Here is a 19,217-nt window from a genome sequence, read left to right as displayed (position 1 = left end):
CCCCCGGCCACGCTGCTGCCCGGCAAGGCAGGGAAGGTCGGGCAGTGCCGCGGGACAGCCACTGGCAGCGGAGCGCAGCTGCGCAGCTCGGCGCACCGGAGCTGCCCAGGCCCGCGGCGGCGCCCGGCGGCAGCGAGCAGCGCTCCCGCAGAGCCGTTGCGGAGCCCCGGGCGGGCCAGAGCCAGGGCAGGAGGCGCAACCGCAGCAGCCTCTAGGGGAAGCCGCACCGGAGGCGCTGGCGACCCCTCCGCGCCCGCGGCTCCGGCTCCGGCTCCGGCTCCGCGAAGGCACAGCCGTGGGGCTGAGCCAGGCACAGCTCGCCCACGCCTGGCCCCGAACGCTCACCAACGGCCGAGGCACTGCTAGAAGCAGCTCTGCTCTCCTTGCCGGCAGGAGAGCAGGGGCAAGAGAGGCTGCTTGTGGTGGCTGCTCCCGAGAGCCAGCCCAACCTGGTGAGGGTCCTGCCTTGGACAGCGTCGGGGCGAAAAGCAAAAGGAAGTGTTCCTCAGGACTGGAACAGCCTTGCGCACTGTAACCGACCCCTCAGTGCCTTAGCTGAGCTGGAGGAGCTGCACCTTCATGCTGCCGGGCAGCGACTTCACAGAGGCACACAAACAGCCGGCTTGGCAAAGCCCCCCAGCCAGGGTCACCAAGCCCAGCCTAGAAGCCTGCTCTCCAAGATCCACCTGAACCCCTAGCCCGAGGCACCACGTCCACATGCTCCTGAAACACATCCAGCCTTGCTGACTCAAGCACCACTCAGCTCCTGGGGGCTGGGCAATACCTGCACATGCCAGCTGTGATGCAGAGCTGACAGAGTTAGCTGGCAGCAAAGGGGCTCGCAGCAGAGACCTGCCTGTGGGGACCCAACGGAGCCATCACGGTGGAAATAAAACTGCATTTTTGGAAGCCACCTACCTTTCTCTGCCCGTCACTGCCTTTGCCCCAAAGCCTGAGTGCTCCTTAGATCTCCACCCCCCCCCCCCCCCCCCCCCGGAGCTGGCATCTGCTCCTTTGCTGCTGGGGGCCTTGGAGCTTGTGGTCATGGGTGTGCTCAGAGTGCCTTCAGCAGGCCTGTGAATGGGGGGGGTGTACTTGCTGGTGCTGAGCTGGGGCCTGTCCGTGGCAGGATCTCTCTCCTGCTCTGCAGCTGCAGCAGGACACTGCTTCCACAGAGACGTGTGCCAGGGCTGCTGAGGCAGTGGAGATTTCCCAGGGGGCAAGCTCCCCTGCCAAGGCAGCACCCCCGTTCTTCGTGGCTTGCAGGCCTGCTTGTGTGCTACCAGCCCCCTGGGAAGTGTGTGGGACACTTCATCCTTCTGCAGCTCCTCTCCCTGCTCTTTCAGCTCCTCCTCTTCTTGCTCCCATTTCTAGGTAGCTGCTGAAGGTCTTCCTATGATGCCTTCTCTCTTCAGTCACCCCCTTAGCACTTGGAGCGTCTGATCTCCCGAATTCAGTGCAGTCTCTCCAAAGTGGTGAGCTTTGCAGTGCATCATTGCCCCCTCTTGAGGGTGTGAACTGCTAGGAGGAGTTGGAGAATCTCTTCTTTCTGTTTGAGGACCATGCTTGTGCCAGCCACAGTCCTCTCTCGCCCTGGCAGAGAGCTCTGTGTGCATGTGCCACCCCAAAGGCATGTTTCCAGTCAGTCCAAACGTTTCCTCTCTCTCCCATAGCTGTTCCTGAGGCTTGACCCCTGGCTGCTAATTCTGCCTTCTGGGCAGAAGTGCTGGTGGGCAGGGTAGCAGCTTCCTCTGCCCGCACAGGCGTGACCGCAGCCTATCTGGTCTCCTTGGAGTCCTTTGGGGTTTCATCCAGGGCTCTGAGCAGCAGTGCACAGTTGAGGATGCACCACCTGCACCACACAACCATTCCCAGGAATCCCCTCAATTCCTGAGCAGCCTTTGGCTCTTTCATGCGGCAGGAAGCTGCTTCTGCTTCATAAGGGCTCTGTGAGGCTGCTGCCACATTCCTTGTGCTATTCTGACTGGGTGTGCGAGGAGAGAGACGAATCTGGACCTGCCCAGCTTCAGAACACTGTTAGTTAGAATCATAGAATCAGGCAGGGTTGGAAGGGACCACAAGGATCACCTAGTTCCAACCCCCCTGCCATGCCCAGGGACACATCCACCCCAGATCAGGCTGCCCACAGCCCCATCCAGCCTGGCCTGCAACACCTCCAGCCGTGGGGCCTCAACCACCTCCCTGGGCAGCCCATTCCAGGCTCTCATCACTCTCATGCTCAACAACTTCCTCCTCACGTCCAGCCTGAACCTACCCATCTCCAGCTTCGCTCCATCCCCCCGAGTCCTGTCACTCCCTGGTATCCTGAAAAGTCCTTCCCCAGCTTTTTTGTAGGCCTCTGCAGGTACTGAAAGGCCACAAGAAGGTCACCTCGTAGCCTCCCCTTCTCCCCCATATCCCTCAGTCCATCCACATAGGAGAGGTGCTGCAGCCCTCTGATCAACCCAGTGGCCCTTCTCTGGGGCTCCAGCACTGGATGCAGTACTCCAGGTGGGGTCTTAGCAGAGTGGAGTAGAAGGGGAGAATCACCTCCCTTGCTCTGCTGGCCACACTTCTCCTGATGCAGCCCAGGGTCCAGTTGGCCCTCAGGGCTGTAAGTGCACACTGCTGGCTCCTGTTGAGCCTCTTGTCCACCAGCACGCCCAGGTCCCTCTCCTCAGGGCTGCTCTCCAGCCATCTACTGCCCAGCCTGCATTTGTGCATGGGATTGCCCCGATCCAGATGCAGGACACTGCACTTGCTCCTGTTGAACCTCCTGGGCTTGGCTTGTGCCTACCTCTGCAACCTCTCCAGGTCCCTCTGCATGGATCCCTTCCCTCCAGCATGTCTGCTGCACCACACAGCTTGGTGTGGTCAGCAAACTTGGCCGAGGGTGCACTAAATGCCTCTGTCCATGGCACCCACAATGTTGTTGAACCAGACTGGTCTCAAGATTGAGCAAATCACCTCTTCACTATTCTTCTGTTTCAGTAGTAGCCTCCAGGAGGACCTGCTCTATGATCTTACTGGGCACAGAGGTGAGACTGACTGGCCGGGAGTTCCCTGGCTCCTCCTTCCTACCCTTTTTGCCAGTGGGGGTTATGCTTCCCTTTTTCCAGTCAGTGGGGACTTCACCAGGCTGCCATGGCTTTTGGACTAGAATAGAGAGGGCTTCAGCAGCCTCCTCTGCCAGTTCCCTCCTTCCAGGATGCTGGTGTGGTTCCAAGTTGCCTTTTTTCTGGCCACGTGCCTGGATCGCCAAATATCACACACTGAGCACCAACCATCACAGCAGCCTGTTAGTTGTTAAACTGTTAACAGACCTCCCCCAGTTTGTCCCCCAGCCTTGTCATACACATCTTCCTGCAGGAGGTGCTCCCTGTGCCCTCAGAACCCTCTGTGCTCTTGCTGGATGAGCTGCCGTTATCCTTTAGAAACCAAACACCAACACCCCAGGTATGGTCCACAGGCTTTCTCCTGGCAGTTACCTGTAGCTTTACCTATGCTGCACCGGCTTTTACCTAGCAGTGACCTCTACCGTCCCCCGGGCACCTTTGAAGCCCGACCCAGTGGGACTTGTGTCATGGCAATGCAGACCTGCAAGCTCAATGAACACAAACGAAAGCCCAGAGCTAAGTGTAGGCCCTGCAGCAGCTACCCAAACAGCCTGTCTGCTCTGTGTCCAGCCACATGGCACCGGAGCACTCGGGTGCACAAACACAACACTTTATTGCCATGCAGCACACACTCAATCTACTGGGGAAGGGAGGTGGGGAGGGGTAGGGAAAGTACAGGGAGAGGGAGAGAAGGGGTTGAGAGGGGCAGGGAGGGAGGGAGCTTCAGGAGATGGGAGAGAGGACAGGAGCAGCAGTGAGGAGGAGCTGGGGGCAGGGAAGAGAGGAGGCCAGGCAGCTGGGAGGCAGGAGGCCTGCACCCAGTCTCCAAGACACCCTGCCCTGCACGGCAGGAGTCTCTGTCACGAGTCACTCGGTGCCTGCCAAGCTGGAGCGGCCAGCAGCACTTCCTGGGCCCATGTGTTGATCCGGGCCACAGCCAGAGCGAGGGAGCAACGAGGCAAAAGTCAGGTCTGCCATCACTGTAGTCCTCAGCAGCTGCTGTGCTGGGGACAGCACCAGAGGAGAACGCTGCATCTCTTGGCGCAGGGCTGCTGCACAGAGCTGTCCCTTCTCCTGCCTGTCTCCTGTGCTCTCCTTCCTTCTCCCTCCTGTGTGAGGTGGTGCTCTGCCGTCAGCTGTGGGCTCCACAGACAGCTCTGGGCTTGAAGACCTCCTCTTGTGGACGATAGAGCAGCCTTGTGAGCAGCCTTGGTGTGGGCGGCTGGATCCTGCGCGAGGCCCTGGAAGAGATTGAGTGTCTCAGCCATTGCATAGGCTGGGGGCAGGCTTATCTCCTCGGGCATGCTCTCCTTGTAGGAGAAGGGGTGGCTGAGGTGTTTGTTTTCCAGGCAGCAGCACAGGTACTGCATGATGTCCTCGAGCCGCAGCACAAACTCCCTCCTGCACCTGCCAGCCACGGCTGTGCTGCTCAGGGGGGGCATCACAGCTGCCTTCAGGGTAGGAGGAGAAAAGCCTGTGCCCGCCAGGATTTGGGTGCACACCTGCAGGCATGGAGGTGGTAGCTGCCACGTGGCACCTGCCTGCAGATGTGCTGGCAGAGCTTCGCCTGTGCCGCAGCACAGCTGCTGGCCACGTCAAGCTTGTGGCCCAGGTGGCCTCTCTGCTGCGGCTGCACAGGAAGATGTCCGAGTCACCTGGCTGCAGCCCAAAGATCACCTCAATGACAAAGGCTCTCCCGAGGCCATCTGTCAGCTGCAGCTTGCAAGAGCGCGTGGAGGGCAGGCTCTGTAGGTGCAAGTGGTGGTGATGGGTCTTTGAACAGGTACCTCTGATGCTGCTGCATGTGCTCCTGCGTGGCCTCATCCAACTCACTGCCAGCCTCTTGCCGTCCCACGATGAGCAATCCCAAAGTCTCAGCCAAGACTTCTGTGGCTGTCACGGGAGCTATGGGAGAGAAGATGTTCAGAGGGGCTGGGAGGGAGGGAGCTGGCAATGGTGGTAGTAGGTGCAGGAGCCAGAGGGAGCTGGCGACAGTAACTGGGAGGTGGGGGGGCGGAAATGCACCGAGAATCTACGACTCTAATCCTGCAGTTGAAACTCTACCCCATGGTAACACTGCTGCGCAGCGCCACTGCAGGTGTACAAAGGTGCCTCGGTCCTCGGGGAAGGAGCTCTCCGGAGAGCCGGCAGTGCACAGCAGCCTCCACCCTGGGCTGCCAGCTGCGCTGCCTGCATGGCACAGAAGGGTGAAGAAGCAAATCAAAGCAAGCTGGAATTCAGTCAGGGGTGTCCCAGTACATGGTATGTTTGCAAAAAACCAAATTACAATCCCCATTTACCTCGGGGAAAGCCTCTTTGAACTGCTGGGGTTCAGTCTCTCAGCTCTAAGCCAGAATGTGCCACTGAGAGCGACACATTTGAGATTTAACAGAGCTCAAGAGCATCTTGTTTCCCCATGATGCATCGGACCCACAGGAGCCATCTCCCAGAACTCAAACCCCTTCTTAAGGGCAGGACTCTGGAAGGCTCCATGGTCTCAAGAGGTGCTGCAAAGCGGGGTGGGCAGATACTCAGGCTGCCAAAAAGTGTTTCTGGCTGAGGAGAAGCTTTCTGCTGAATATGTGAAGCTGGGGAATCCATCCCTAGCAAAGTGGAAGGCAAAGCAGGAACTCACAGCTGCCAGCATCTGGCCTTCTATCCTGCCCTACATGCATCCTGCCAACAGTTTGGAGGATTGAAGCAGGATGGCAGGCTGGAAATCAAAGGGGCTTCAGCAAATCAAGTCTCCTCGTGCCTCGGCTGGCTCTGTCTTCCTCTGCCTTCCTCTGCTCCTCTGGCCAGCTCGTGAAAACGTTACCCTGTGTAAGAAACATTGAAATGATATTGCAACAGATGTAAGAACACTCAGCAACACGCAGAAAGTAGATGGTAATAGCCAAACAGCTCCTGCAGGCTGTAACTCAGCTGGGAGCAGTCACAGCATGTGAACAGGGACTAGGGGGATCACAGCCTTGTCTGGAGGAAGGTCTAGCCCTGGCAGAAATGAACCACCCCACCACCCGCTGGCGTGAGACTTCCCCACTGTCTCTGACCACTCCAAAGCTCGTTCTTGTGTCCCACCACTGAGGGTACCAATCAAGAGGAGGAGAGCACATGGAAAAGGAGCTTCTGAAAGCTCCAGCATTGGGTGAAGGTGCTACTGGTGACTTTAGGAAACAGCTCTTAGCAAACACTGCTGGTCACAACCTGCTCCCCGTCCTGCCTCTGGCCCTCACCCACAGCCTGCAAACTCATGGGGAAAGCTTCAGGAGCGGCACCGGCGACTGGTTCCAGTACCTGGGGAAATACAAAGCCATCTTCTCCCCTCAATGGCCAGCAGTTAACCCTGAGGAAATGCCAGAGCCTACAGGCAGGCAGCCGGTGCTGGGGACAAGGCAGTTTAACAGCATGAAGGCCATTTCTGAATTAGGAAGAGGACCCCTCATGCACTTCAACTAAGAACTCCTCTTACCTTTCTATCCTCTGCTTCTGCCTTCTCTCCTGTGTGGTCATTGGCCACTTGCAAATGGTTTATGACACTTCCTTCCCGTGCTAGCTGAGCGGTCAGCATCCTCTGCCTGCATTCCCAACAAGGGCATGCACAGAGCCTCTCAAGTGCAGCCTGCAGGAAAACAGGGGGAAGAGAGAGTGCTTGTGGTGTCTGCTCCCCATAGCCATCTGAACCCGCTTAGGGTTCTGGCTTGGGAAACCATCTGAGGGAAACAAGTAAAGTTTTCCCTCGGGGCTGTAACAAATTGCTCACTGCAAATGATCACTCACCTGCCTTAGGCAAGCTTGAGGAGCTGGGAAAGGAGGATGGGAGCAGCAGTGAGGAGGAACTGGGGGCAGATAAGAGAGGGGGCCAGGCAGCTGGGAGGCAGGAGGCTTGCACCCAGTCCCAAAGGCACCCTGTCCTGCACGGCAGGAGTCTCTGACACGAGCCACTCGCTTGGTGCCTGCTCAGCTGGAGCTGCCAGCAGCAATTCCTGGGCTGGTGTGTTCAGCCGGGCCACAGCCAGAGCGAGGGAGCAACGAGGCAAAAGTAATCTCTGTCGTCACTGTAGATCTCAGCAGCTGCTGTGCTGGGACACCACCAAAAGGAGAATGCTGCATCTGTTAGCCCAGGGCTGCTGCTCAGAGCTGTCCTTTCTCTTGCCTGTTTCCTGCATTCTCCTTCTTTCTCCCTCATGTGCCAGGGGCTGGTCTGCCATCAGCTCCACAAGCAGCTCTGGGCTTCAAGACCTTTCCTTGTGGATAACACAGCAGCCTTTTGAGCTTGTCATAGCTCTCCTCAAACTCATGCATGGCCTTGGTGTGGGCGGCTGGATCCTGGGCGAGGCCTTGGAAGAGGTTGAGTGGCTCAGCCATTTCATAGGCTGGGGGCAGGCTTATCTCCTCGGGCATGCTCTCACTGCCAATGAAGAAGTGGCTGAGGTGTTTGTTTTCCAGGCAGCAGCGCAGGTACTGCATGATGTCCTTGAGCCGCAGCACAAAATCCCTCCTGCACCAGCCTGACACGGGTGTGCTGCTCAGGAGGTGCATCACAACCACCTTCAGAGTGGAGGGAGAAAAGCCTGTGCCCGCCAGGATTTGGGTGCACACCTGCAGGCATTTGAGGTGGCAGCTGCCCTGTGGCACCTGCCTGGCGATATGCTGGAAGAACTTCACCTCTGCCACAGCACAGCTCCCTGACCATGTCAAGCTTGTGGTCCAGGTGGCCTCTCTGCTGCGGCTGCACAGGAAGATGTCCGAGTCAGCTCGCTGCAGCCCAAATAAGATCTCAATGACAAAGGCTCTCCCGAGGCCATCTGTCAGCTGCAGCTTGCAAGAGCGCGTGGAGGGCAGCAGCTTTAGATGGTAGGAACGCATCTTAGGCCTCACGCCCCAGACTGACATCACAAAGTTCTGGAACCAGCTGACAGTTTTGTGCACATCTAGGTAGGAGTCAGTGCAGAGGATGCCCAGCTCGTGGGAACGGCCCTGTCTCCTCTGCCTCTCCTGAGGGTGGTGGAAGAAGCAGGGCACTGGCTCTTCTGTTGCACAGGTGCACTTTCGTCGCACTCGGATCCAGAAGGTTTGCTTTGGCCTCTCCTCCAGGATTTTCTCCTTCATGTAGAAGGCATGCCCGAGACCGGGCTTGAGTGGCACCAGCAGGCGGTAGACAGCATCATTGCCATGAGGACTCCAACCTTCGTAGGTGCTGCCTACTCCAATGGGTGGCTGCATCACCGGGAAGAAAGTACCAGAGGACAGCTCTTGGTAGACCTGGATGACTTCCCCCACCAGCTCCTTCACCTCCTGGCACCCGTAGGCGAGCTCCTGCCCTGGCCACTCTAAGCTCTCAGCAAAGATCCTGTCCAGATCCTTCAATTCTTTAGAATCTTCCTCATCACGTACTTCCTCCTGCAGCTCCTCTTGCTCACGTTCCTGCTCCTCTTCACCTCCATCCAACTCTACGTAGCTCCTGAAGATCTCTTTGCTGCTGCTGGCTGCTGCATGGCTCCATCTCCTGAGCCGCCAGCACAGCACCGAGAGCAGGAGAAATATGCCGGCAATGGCCCAGAACTGCCACTGCTGCAAGGCAGCTGAGAGCATCGCTCTCCAGGCAACACAGCCCTGCTCCTGCCTCATCTGCTCCAGTTCCTCCACCTCCTCCAGCAGCCGAGCCATCTCCTGGCTCAGCATCTCCTCACGCTGCTTCATCCACTCCTCTGTGGCCCCATCCAGCTCATAGCCAACGTTTTTTGCTCCCAGAAGGAGCGATTGCAAAACTGAAGACAGGACACGCGCGGCAACCATGGCAGCCATGGCCTGCAAGAGAGGGGGAGACAAGGGGGGATGCAGTGGGCTGTGAGAGAGGGACCTGCAGGTGATGGGGGTGGGTATGGGAGCCCCAGGGAGCTAGGGCAGGGGTAAGAGGGGACAAGGCAGCTGGGAGGCAGCAAGGCCTGCACCCAGTCCTGGCACCAGTGGTGCCCTGCCCTGCCCAAGTGGCTCTCGCGAGCGGCATTGCCCTCCATGCAGGGCAAGAACCCAACCCCAGGGACCTGCGCTTCTTCCCCAGCCCTCGTGCGGCCCAACCTCCCCCCAGACCCACACTTACTACTGGTCCAGACTGTGGGCAGTGCTGCCTGCTGGCCCTTTTATAGCCTCCCCAGCCCCCCCATCCTTTGTGATGTCACAATCACCGCAGCACATCGCAGCCACGCCTAAGGACCAGCTCCGGCCCTCGGCCCCGGCCTGGCTCAGCGACTCACAGCTGCCCCCGGCCACCTGCAGTGCTGTGTTCAGTTCTGGCCCCCAGCTCAAGAGGGCCATCGAACTGCTTGAGAGAGTCCAGAGCAGAGGCACAGAGGTGCCTCAGGGAAGGGGACATCTCTCTTGCAAGGAGAGACTGAGGGAGCTGGGGCTCTCTAGCCTGGAGGAGACGGAGAGCTGCCCTCAGGGATGTTGATGGCTATGGAAAGGGCGAGGTGCAGGAGGATGGAGCCAGGCTCTGCTGGGTGATGCCCGATGACAGCACAAGGGGCACTGGGTGGAAGCTGAGGCACAGGAGGCTTCATTTAAGCATGGTTCCCTGGCAGGCATCAGCAGCACAGCCACGGATCTCTTGGATCCATCCCGGGATGGCTGTGACTCCACCATTTCCCTGCAAAGCCTGTGCCAGGGCTCGACAGTGCCTTCTGTGAAGAGCTGTCTGCCGGTGCCCAGCGCCGAGCTGTGCGGGCACAGCTGAAGGCCCTTTCCCAGCACTGGGGTGCAGCCTCAGCAGCGGGCTCGGGTCCAGGGCTCGGCCCCTGCCCTAGGGCCGCAGGCCACAGGGCGGCTGCCGCACAGGCCAGGACGCCGTGGGGCGTCTCGGCCCCCCGGCCACGCTGCTGCCCGGCAAGGCAGGGAAGGTCGGGCAGTGCCGCGGGACAGCCACTGGCAGCGGAGCGCAGCTGCGCAGCTCGGCGCACCGGAGCTGCCCAGGCCCGCGGCGGCGCCCGGCGGCAGCGAGCAGCGCTCCCGCAGAGCCGTTGCGGAGCCCCGGGCGGGCCAGAGCCAGGGCAGGAGGCGCAACCGCAGCAGCCTCTAGGGGAAGCCGCACCGGAGGCGCTGGCGACCCCTCCGCGCCCGCGGCTCCGGCTCCGGCTCCGGCTCCGGCTCCGGCTCCGGCTCCGGCTCCGCGAAGGCACAGCCGTGGGGCTGAGCCAGGCACAGCTCGCCCACGCCTGGCCCCGAACGCTCACCAACGGCCGAGGCACTGCTAGAAGCAGCTCTGCTCTCCTTGCCGGCAGGAGAGCAGGGGCAAGAGAGGCTGCTTGTGGTGGCTGCTCCCGAGAGCCAGCCCAACCTGGTGAGGGTCCTGCCTTGGACAGCGTCGGGGCGAAAAGCAAAAGGAAGTGTTCCTCAGGACTGGAACAGCCTTGCGCACTGTAACCGACCCCTCAGTGCCTTAGCTGAGCTGGAGGAGCTGCACCTTCATGCTGCCGGGCAGCGACTTCACAGAGGCACACGAACAGCCGGCTTGGCAAAGCCCCCCAGCCAGGGTCACCAAGCCCAGCCTAGAAGCCTGCTCTCCAAGATCCACCTGAACCCCTAGCCCGAGGCACCACGTCCACATGCTCCTGAAACACATCCAGCCTTGCTGACTCAAGCACCACTCAGCTCCTGGGGGCTGGGCAATACCTGCACATGCCAGCTGTGATGCAGAGCTGACAGAGTTAGCTGGCAGCAAAGGGGCTCGCAGCAGAGACCTGCCTGTGGGGACCCAACGGAGCCATCACGGTGGAAATAAAACTGCATTTTTGGAAGCCACCTACCTTTCTCTGCCCGTCACTGCCTTTGCCCCAAAGCCTGAGTGCTCCTTAGATCTCCACCCCCCCCCCCCCCCCCGGAGCTGGCATCTGCTCCTTTGCTGCTGGGGGCCTTGGAGCTTGTGGTCATGGGTGTGCTCAGAGTGCCTTCAGCAGGCCTGTGAATGGGGGGGGTGTACTTGCTGGTGCTGAGCTGGGGCCTGTCCGTGGCAGGATCTCTCTCCTGCTCTGCAGCTGCAGCAGGACACTGCTTCCACAGAGACGTGTGCCAGGGCTGCTGAGGCAGTGGAGATTTCCCAGGGGGCAAGCTCCCCTGCCAAGGCAGCACCCCCATTCTTTGTGGCTTGCAGGCCTGCTTGTGTGCTACCAGCCCCCTGGGAAGTGTGTGGGACACTTCATCCTCCTGCAGCTCCTCTCCCTGCTCTTTCAGCTCCTCCTCTTCTTGCTCCCATTTCTAGGTAGCTGCTGAAGGTCTTCCTATGATGCCTTCTCTCTTCAGTCACCCCCTTAGCACTTGGAGCGTCTGATCTCCCGAATTCAGTGCAGTCTCTCCAAAGTGGTGAGCTTTGCAGTGCATCATTGCCCCCTCTTGAGGGTGTGAACTGCTAGGAGGAGTTGGAGAATCTCTTCTTTCTGTTTGAGGACCATGCTTGTGCCAGCCACAGTCCTCTCTCGCCCTGGCAGAGAGCTCTGTGTGCATGTGCCACCCCAAAGGCATGTTTCCAGTCAGTCCAAACGTTTCCTCTCTCTCCCATAGCTGTTCCTGAGGCTTGACCCCTGGCTGCTAATTCTGCCTTCTGGGCAGAAGTGCTGGTGGGCAGGGTAGCAGCTTCCTCTGCCCGCACAGGCGTGACCGCAGCCTATCTGGTCTCCTTGGAGTCCTTTGGGGTTTCATCCAGGGCTCTGAGCAGCAGTGCACAGTTGAGGATGCACCACCTGCACCACACAACCATTCCCAGGAATCCCCTCAATTCCTGAGCAGCCTTTGGTTCTTTCATGCGGCAGGAAGCTGCTTCTGCTTCATAAGGGCTCTGTGAGGCTGCTGCCACATTCCTTGTGCTATTCTGACTGGGTGTGCGAGGAGAGAGACGAATCTGGACCTGCCCAGCTTCAGAACACCGTTAGTTAGAATCATAGAATCAGGCAGGGTTGGAAGGGACCACAAGGATCACCTAGTTCCAACCCCCCTGCCATGCCCAGGGACACATCCACCCCAGATCAGGCTGCCCACAGCCCCATCCAGCCTGGCCTGCAACACCTCCAGCCGTGGGGCCTCAACCACCTCCCTGGGCAGCCCATTCCAGGCTCTCATCACTCTCATGCTCAACAACTTCCTCCTCACGTCCAGCCTGAACCTACCCATCTCCAGCTTCGCTCCATCCCCCCGAGTCCTGTCACTCCCTGGTATCCTGAAAAGTCCTTCCCCAGCTTTTTTGTAGGCCTCTGCAGGTACTGAAAGGCCACAAGAAGGTCACCTCGTAGCCTCCCCTTCTCCCCCATATCCCTCAGTCCATCCACATAGGAGAGGTGCTGCAGCCCTCTGATCAACCCAGTGGCCCTTCTCTGGGGCTCCAGCACTGGATGCAGTACTCCAGGTGGGGTCTTAGCAGAGTGGAGTAGAAGGGGAGAATCACCTCCCTTGCTCTGCTGGCCACACTTCTCCTGATGCAGCCCAGGGTCCAGTTGGCCCTCAGGGCTGTAAGTGCACACTGCTGGCTCCTGTTGAGCCTCTTGTCCACCAGCACGCCCAGGTCCCTCTCCTCAGGGCTGCTCTCCAGCCATCTACTGCCCAGCCTGCATTTGTGCATGGGATTGCCCCGATCCAGATGCAGGACACTGCACTTGCTCTTGTTGAACCTCCTGGGCTTGGCTTGTGCCTACCTCTGCAACCTCTCCAGGTCCCTCTGCATGGATCCCTTCCCTCCAGCATGTCTGCTGCACCACACAGCTTGGTGTGGTCAGCAAACTTGGCCGAGGGTGCACTAAATGCCTCTGTCCATGGCACCCACAATGTTGTTGAACCAGACTGGTCTCAAGATTGAGCAAATCACCTCTTCACTATTCTTCTGTTTCAGTAGTAGCCTCCAGGAGGACCTGCTCTAAGATCTTACTGGGCACAGAGGTGAGACTGACTGGCCGGGAGTTCCCTGGCTCCTCCTTCCTACCCTTTTTGCCAGTGGGGGTTATGCTTCCCTTTTTCCAGTCAGTGGGGACTTCACCAGGCTGCCATGGCTTTTGGACTAGAATAGAGAGGGCTTCAGCAGCCTCCTCTGCCAGTTCCCTCCTTCCAGGATGCTGGTGTGGTTCCAAGTTGCCTTTTTTCTGGCCACGTGCCTGGATCGCCAAATATCACACACTGAGCACCAACCATCACAGCAGCCTGTTAGTTGTTAAACTGTTAACAGACCTCCCCCAGTTTGTCCCCCAGCCTTGTCATACACATCTTCCTGCAGGAGGTGCTCCCTGTGCCCTCAGAACCCTCTGTGCTCTTGCTGGATGAGCTGCCGTTATCCTTTAGAAACCAAACACCAACACCCCAGGTATGGTCCACAGGCTTTCTCCTGGCAGTTACCTGTAGCTTTACCTATGCTGCACAGGCTTTTACCTAGCAGTGACCTCTACCTTCCCCCGGGCACCTTTGAAGCCCGACCCAGTGGGACTTGTGTCATGGCAATGCAGACCTGCAAGCTCAATGAACACAAACGAAAGCCCAGAGCTAAGTGTAGGCCCTGCAGCAGCTACCCAAACAGCCTGTCTGCTCTGTGTCCAGCCACATGGCACCGGAGCACTCGGGTGCACAAACACAACACTTTATTGCCATGCAGCACACACTCAATCTACTGGGGAAGGGAGGTGGGGAGGGGTAGGGAAAGTACAGGGAGAGGGAGAGAAGGGGTTGAGAGGGGCAGGGAGGGAGGGAGCTTCAGGAGATGGGAGAGAGGACAGGAGCAGCAGTGAGGAGGAGCTGGGGGCAGGGAAGAGAGGAGGCCAGGCAGCTGGGAGGCAGGAGGCCTGCACCCAGTCTCCAAGACACCCTGCCCTGCACGGCAGGAGTCTCTGACACGAGTCACTCGGTGCCTGCCAAGCTGGAGCGGCCAGCAGCACTTCCTGGGCCCATGTGTTGATCCGGGCCACAGCCAGAGCGAGGGAGCAACGAGGCAAAAGTCAGGTCTGCCATCACTGTAGTCCTCAGCAGCTGCTGTGCTGGGGACAGCACCAGAGGAGAACGCTGCATCTCTTGGCGCAGGGCTGCTGCACAGAGCTGTCCCTTCTCCTGCCTGTCTCCTGTGCTCTCCTTCCTTCTCCCTCCTGTGTGAGGTGGTGCTCTGCCGTCAGCTGTGGGCTCCACAGACAGCTCTGGGCTTGAAGACCTCCTCTTGTGGACGATAGAGCAGCCTTGTGAGCAGCCTTGGTGTGGGCGGCTGGATCCTGCGCGAGGCCCTGGAAGAGATTGAGTGTCTCAGCCATTGCATAGGCTGGGGGCAGGCTTATCTCCTCGGGCATGCTCTCCTTGTAGGAGAAGGGGTGGCTGAGGTGTTTGTTTTCCAGGCAGCAGCACAGGTACTGCATGATGTCCTCGAGCCGCAGCACAAACTCCCTCCTGCACCTGCCAGCCACGGCTGTGCTGCTCAGGGGGGGCATCACAGCTGCCTTCAGGGTAGGAGGAGAAAAGCCTGTGCCTGCCAGGATTTGGGTGCACACCTGCAGGCATGGAGGTGGTAGCTGCCACGTGGCACCTGCCTGCAGATGTGCTGGCAGAGCTTCGCCTGTGCCGCAGCACAACTGCTGGCCACGTCAAGCTTGTGGCCCAGGTGGCCTCTCTGCTGCGGCTGCACAGGAAGATGTCCGAGTCACCTGGCTGCAGCCCAAAGATCACCTCAATGACAAAGGCTCTCCCGAGGCCATCTGTCAGCTGCAGCTTGCAAGAGCGCGTGGAGGGCAGGCTCTGTAGGTGCAAGTGGTGGTGATGGGTCTTTGAACAGGTACCTCTGATGCTGCTGCATGTGCTCCTGCGTGGCCTCATCCAACTCACTGCCAGCCTCTTGCCGTCCCACGATGAGCAATCCCAAAGTCTCAGCCAAGACTTCTGTGGCTGTCACGGGAGCTATGGGAGAGAAGATGTTCAGAGGGGCTGGGAGGGAGGGAGCTGGCAATGGTGGTAGTAGGTGCAGGAGCCAGAGGGAGCTGGCGACAGTAACTGGGAGGTGGGGGGGCGGAAATGCACCGAGAATCTACGACTCTAATCCTGCAGTTGAAACTCCACCCCATGGTAACACTGCTGCGCAGCGCCACTGCAGGTGTACAAAGGTGCCTCGGTCCTCGGGGAAGGAGCCCTCCGGAGAGCCGGCAGTGCACAGCAGCCTCCACCCTGGGCTGCCAGCTGCGCTGCCTGCATGGCACAGAAGGGTGAAGAAGCAAATCAAAGCAAGCTGGAATTCAGTCAGGGGTGTCCCAGTACATGGTATGTTTGCAAAAAAACAAATTACAATCCCCATTTACCTCGGGGAAAGCCTCTTTGAACTGCTGGGGTTCAGTCTCTCAGCTCTAAGCCAGAATGTGCCACTGAGAGCGACACATTTGAGATTTAACAGAGCTCAAGAGCATCTTGTTTCCCCATGATGCATCGGACCCACAGGAGCCATCTCCCAGAACTCAAACCCCTTCTTAAGGGCAGGACTCTGGAAGGCTCCATGGTCTCAAGAGGTGCTGCAAAGCGGGGTGGGCAGATACTCAGGCTGCCAAAAAGTGTTTCTGGCTGAGGAGAAGCTTTCTACTGAATATGTGAAGCTGGGGAATCCATCCCTAGCAAAGTGGAAGGCAAAGCAGGAACTCACAGCTGCCAGCATCTGGCCTTCTATCCTGCCCTACATGCATCCTGCCAACAGTTTGGAGGATTGAAGCAGGATGGCAGGCTGGAAATCAAAGGGGCTTCAGCAAATCAAGTCTCCTCGTGCCTCGGCTGGCTCTGTCTTCCTCTGCCTTCCTCTGCTCCTCTGGCCAGCTCGTGAAAACGTTACCCTGTGTAAGAAACATTGAAATGATATTGCAACAGATGTAAGAACACTCAGCAACACGCAGAAAGTAGATGGTAATAGCCAAACAGCTCCTGCAGGCTGTAACTCAGCTGGGAGCAGTCACAGCATGTGAACAGGGACTAGGGGGATCACAGCCTTGTCTGGAGGATGGTCTAGCCCTGGCAGAAATGAACCACCCCACCACCCGCTGGCGTGAGACTTCCCCACTGTCTCTGACCACTCCAAAGCTCGTTCTTGTGTCCCACCACTGAGGGTACCAATCAAGAGGAGGAGAGCACATGGAAAAGGAGCTTCTGAAAGCTCCAGCATTGGGTGAAGGTGCTACTGGTGACTTTAGGAAACAGCTCTTAGCAAACACTGCTGGTCACAACCTGCTCCCCGTCCTGCCTCTGGCCCTCACCCACAGCCTGCAAACTCATGGGGAAAGCTTCAGGAGCGGCACCGGCGACTGGTTCCAGTACCTGGGGAAATACAAAGACATCTTCTCCCCTCAATGGCCAGCAGTTAACCCTGAGGAAATGCCAGAGCCTACAGGCAGGCAGCCGGTGCTGGGGACAAGGCAGTTTAACAGCATGAAGGCCATTTCTGAATTAGGAAGAGGACCCCTCATGCACTTCAACTAAGAACTCCTCTTACCTTTCTATCCTCTGCTTCTGCCTTCTCTCCTGCGTGGTCATTGGCCACTTGCAAATGGTTTATGACACTTCCTTCCCGTGCTAGCTGAGCGGTCAGCATCCTCTGCCTGCATTCCCAACAAGGGCATGCACAGAGCCTCTCAAGTGCAGCCTGCAGGAAAACAGGGGGAAGAGAGAGTGCTTGTGGTGTCTGCTCCCCATAGCCATCTGAACCCGCTTAGGGTTCTGGCTTGGGAAACCATCTGAGGGAAACAAGTAAAGTTTTCCCTCGGGGCTGTAACAAATTGCTCACTGCAAATGATCACTCACCTGCCTTAGGCAAGCTTGAGGAGCTGGGAAAGGAGGATGGGAGCAGCAGTGAGGAGGAACTGGGGGCAGATAAGAGAGGGGGCCAGGCAGCTGGGAGGCAGGAGGCTTGCACCCAGTCCCAAAGGCACCCTGTCCTGCACGGCAGGAGTCTCTGACACGAGCCACTCGCTTGGTGCCTGCTCAGCTGGAGCTGCCAGCAGCAATTCCTGGGTTGGTGTGTTCAGCCGGGCCACAGCCAGAGCGAGGGAGCAACGAGGCAAAAGTCATCTCTGTCGTCACTGTAGATCTCAGCAGCTGCTGTGCTGGGACACCACCAAAAGGAGAATGCTGCATCTGTTAGCCCAGGGCTGCTGCTCAGAGCTGTCCTTTCTCTTGCCTGTTTCCTGCATTCTCCTTCTTTCTCCCTCATGTGCCAGGGGCTGGTCTGCCATCAGCTCCACAAGCAGCTCTGGGCTTCAAGACCTTTCCTTGTGGATAACACAGCAGCCTTTTGAGCTTGTCATAGCTCTCCTCAAACTCATGCATGGCCTTGGTGTGGGCGGCTGGATCCTGGGCGAGGCCTTGGAAGAGGTTGAGTGGCTCAGCCATTTCATAGGCTGGGGGCAGGCTTATCTCCTCGGGCATGCTCTCACTGCCAATGAAGAAGTGGCTGAGGTGTTTGTTTTCCAGGCAGCAGCGCAGGTACTGCATGATGTCCTTGAGCCGCAGCACAAAATCCCTCCTGCACCAGCCTGACACGGGTGTGCTGCTCAGGAGGTGCATCACAACCACCTTCAGAGTGGAGGGAGAAAAGCCTGTGCCCGCCAGGATTTGGGTGCACACCTGCAGGCATTTGAGGTGGCAGCTGCCCTGTGGCACCTGCCTGGCGATATGCTGGAAGAACTTCACCTCTGCCACAGCACAGCTCCCTGACCATGTCAAGCTTGTGGTCCAGGTGGCCTCTCTGCTGCGGCTGCACAGGAAGATGTCCGAGTCAGCTCGCTGCAGCCCAAATAAGATCTCAATGACAAAGGCTCTCCCGAGGCCATCTGTCAGCTGCAGCTTGCAAGAGCGCGTGGAGGGCAGCAGCTTTAGATGGTAGGAACGCATCTTAGGCCTCACGCCCCAGACTGACATCACAAAGTTCTGGAACCAGCTGACAGTTTTGTGCACATCTAGGTAGGAGTCAGTGCAGAGGATGCCCAGCTCGTGGGAACGGCCCTGTCTCCTCTGCCTCTCCTGAGGGTGGTGGAAGAAGCAGGGCACTGGCTCTTCTGTTGCACAGGTGCACTTTCGTCGCACTCGGATCCAGAAGGTTTGCTTTGGCCTCTCCTCCAGGATTTTCTCCTTCATGTAGAAGGCATGCCCAAGACCGGGCTTGAGTGGCACCAGCAGGCGGTAGACAGCATCATTGCCATGAGGACTCCAACCTTCGTAGGTGCTGCCTACTCCAATGGGTGGCTGCATCACCGGGAAGAAAGTACCAGAGGACAGCTCTTGGTAGACCTGGATGACTTCCCCCACCAGCTCCTTCACCTCCTGGCACCCGTAGGCGAGCTCCTGCCCTGGCCACTCTAAGCTCTCAGCAAAGATCCTGTCCAGATCCTTCAATTCTTTAGAATCTTCCTCATCACGTACTTCCTCCTGCAGCTCCTCTTGCTCACGTTCCTGCTCCTCTTCACCTCCATCCAACTCTACGTAGCTCCTGAAGATCTCTTTGCTGCTGCTGGCTGCTGCATGGCTCCATCTCCTGAGCCGCCAGCACAGCACCGAGAGCAGGAGAAATATGCCGGCAATGGCCCAGAACTGCCACTGCTGCAAGGCAGCTGAGAGCATCGCTCTCCAGGCAACACAGCCCTGCTCCTGCCTCATCTGCTCCAGTTCCTCCACCTCCTCCAGCAGCCGAGCCATCTCCTGGCTCAGCATCTCCTCACGCTGCTTCATCCACTCCTCTGTGGCCCCATCCAGCTCATAGCCAACGTTTTTTGCTCCCAGAAGGAGCGATTGCAAAACTGAAGACAGGACACGCGCGGCAACCATGGCAGCCATGGCCTGCAAGAGAGGGGGAGACAAGGGGGGATGCAGTGGGCTGTGAGAGAGGGACCTGCAGGTGATGGGGGTGGGTATGGGAGCCCCAGGGAGCTAGGGCAGGGGTAAGAGGGGACAAGGCAGCTGGGAGGCAGCAAGGCCTGCACCCAGTCCTGGCACCAGTGGTGCCCTGCCCTGCCCAAGTGGCTCTGGCGAGCGGCATTGCCCTTCATGCAGGGCAAGAACCCAACCCCAGGGACCTGCGCTTCTTCCCCAGCCCTCGTGCGGCCCAACCTCCCCCCAGACCCACACTTA

The 19,217-nt window shown here is 58.6% G+C and overlaps 2 protein-coding genes across 2 annotated transcripts; both read right to left on the bottom strand.

The window, feature by feature from the left end:
* Window positions 1–211: 211 nt before the first annotated feature.
* Window positions 212–8,924, bottom strand: LOC135180982 (inositol 1,4,5-trisphosphate receptor-interacting protein-like 1). Its single transcript, XM_064153898.1, has 5 exons — window positions 7,376–8,924; window positions 5,181–5,306; window positions 4,904–5,021; window positions 4,270–4,357; window positions 212–382 (listed from the first exon to the last, which is right to left on the bottom strand). The coding sequence occupies exons 1-5, from the start codon at window positions 8,922–8,924 to the stop codon at window positions 212–214; spliced, it is 2,052 nt and encodes a 683-aa protein (XP_064009968.1).
* Window positions 8,925–17,300: 8,376 nt separating this feature from the next.
* LOC135180929 (inositol 1,4,5-trisphosphate receptor-interacting protein-like 1) lies at window positions 17,301–18,923 on the bottom strand. Its single transcript, XM_064153807.1, has one exon. It carries the CDS (start codon window positions 18,921–18,923, stop codon window positions 17,301–17,303), a length of 1,623 nt encoding a protein of 540 aa, XP_064009877.1.
* Window positions 18,924–19,217: the final 294 nt, after the last annotated feature.

Source organism: Pogoniulus pusillus, chromosome 1, assembly GCF_015220805.1.
Source record: "Pogoniulus pusillus isolate bPogPus1 chromosome 1, bPogPus1.pri, whole genome shotgun sequence".
Taxonomy (NCBI): Eukaryota; Metazoa; Chordata; class Aves; order Piciformes; family Lybiidae; genus Pogoniulus; species Pogoniulus pusillus.
Note: the sequence above shows the minus strand (reverse complement) of the source record. Positions and strands in the feature narration are given on the sequence as shown.

Excerpts from the sequence above, each read along its gene's own strand:
- LOC135180982 (XM_064153898.1), bottom strand. The coding sequence starts at position 8,924 with ATGGCTGCCATGGTTGCCGCGCGTGTCCTGTCTTCAGTTTTGCAATCG. Across the intron at positions 5,022-5,180 it reads CGCAGCAGTGTTACCATGGG|CTCCCGTGACAGCCACAGAA; the intron begins GTAGAGTTTCAA and ends TCTCTCCCATAG. Across the intron at positions 383-4,269 it reads AGGTCTTCAAGCCCAGAGCT|GAGAGCAGAGCTGCTTCTAG; the intron begins GTCTGTGGAGCC and ends CCTGCCGGCAAG.
- LOC135180929 (XM_064153807.1), bottom strand. The coding sequence starts at position 18,923 with ATGGCTGCCATGGTTGCCGCGCGTGTCCTGTCTTCAGTTTTGCAATCG.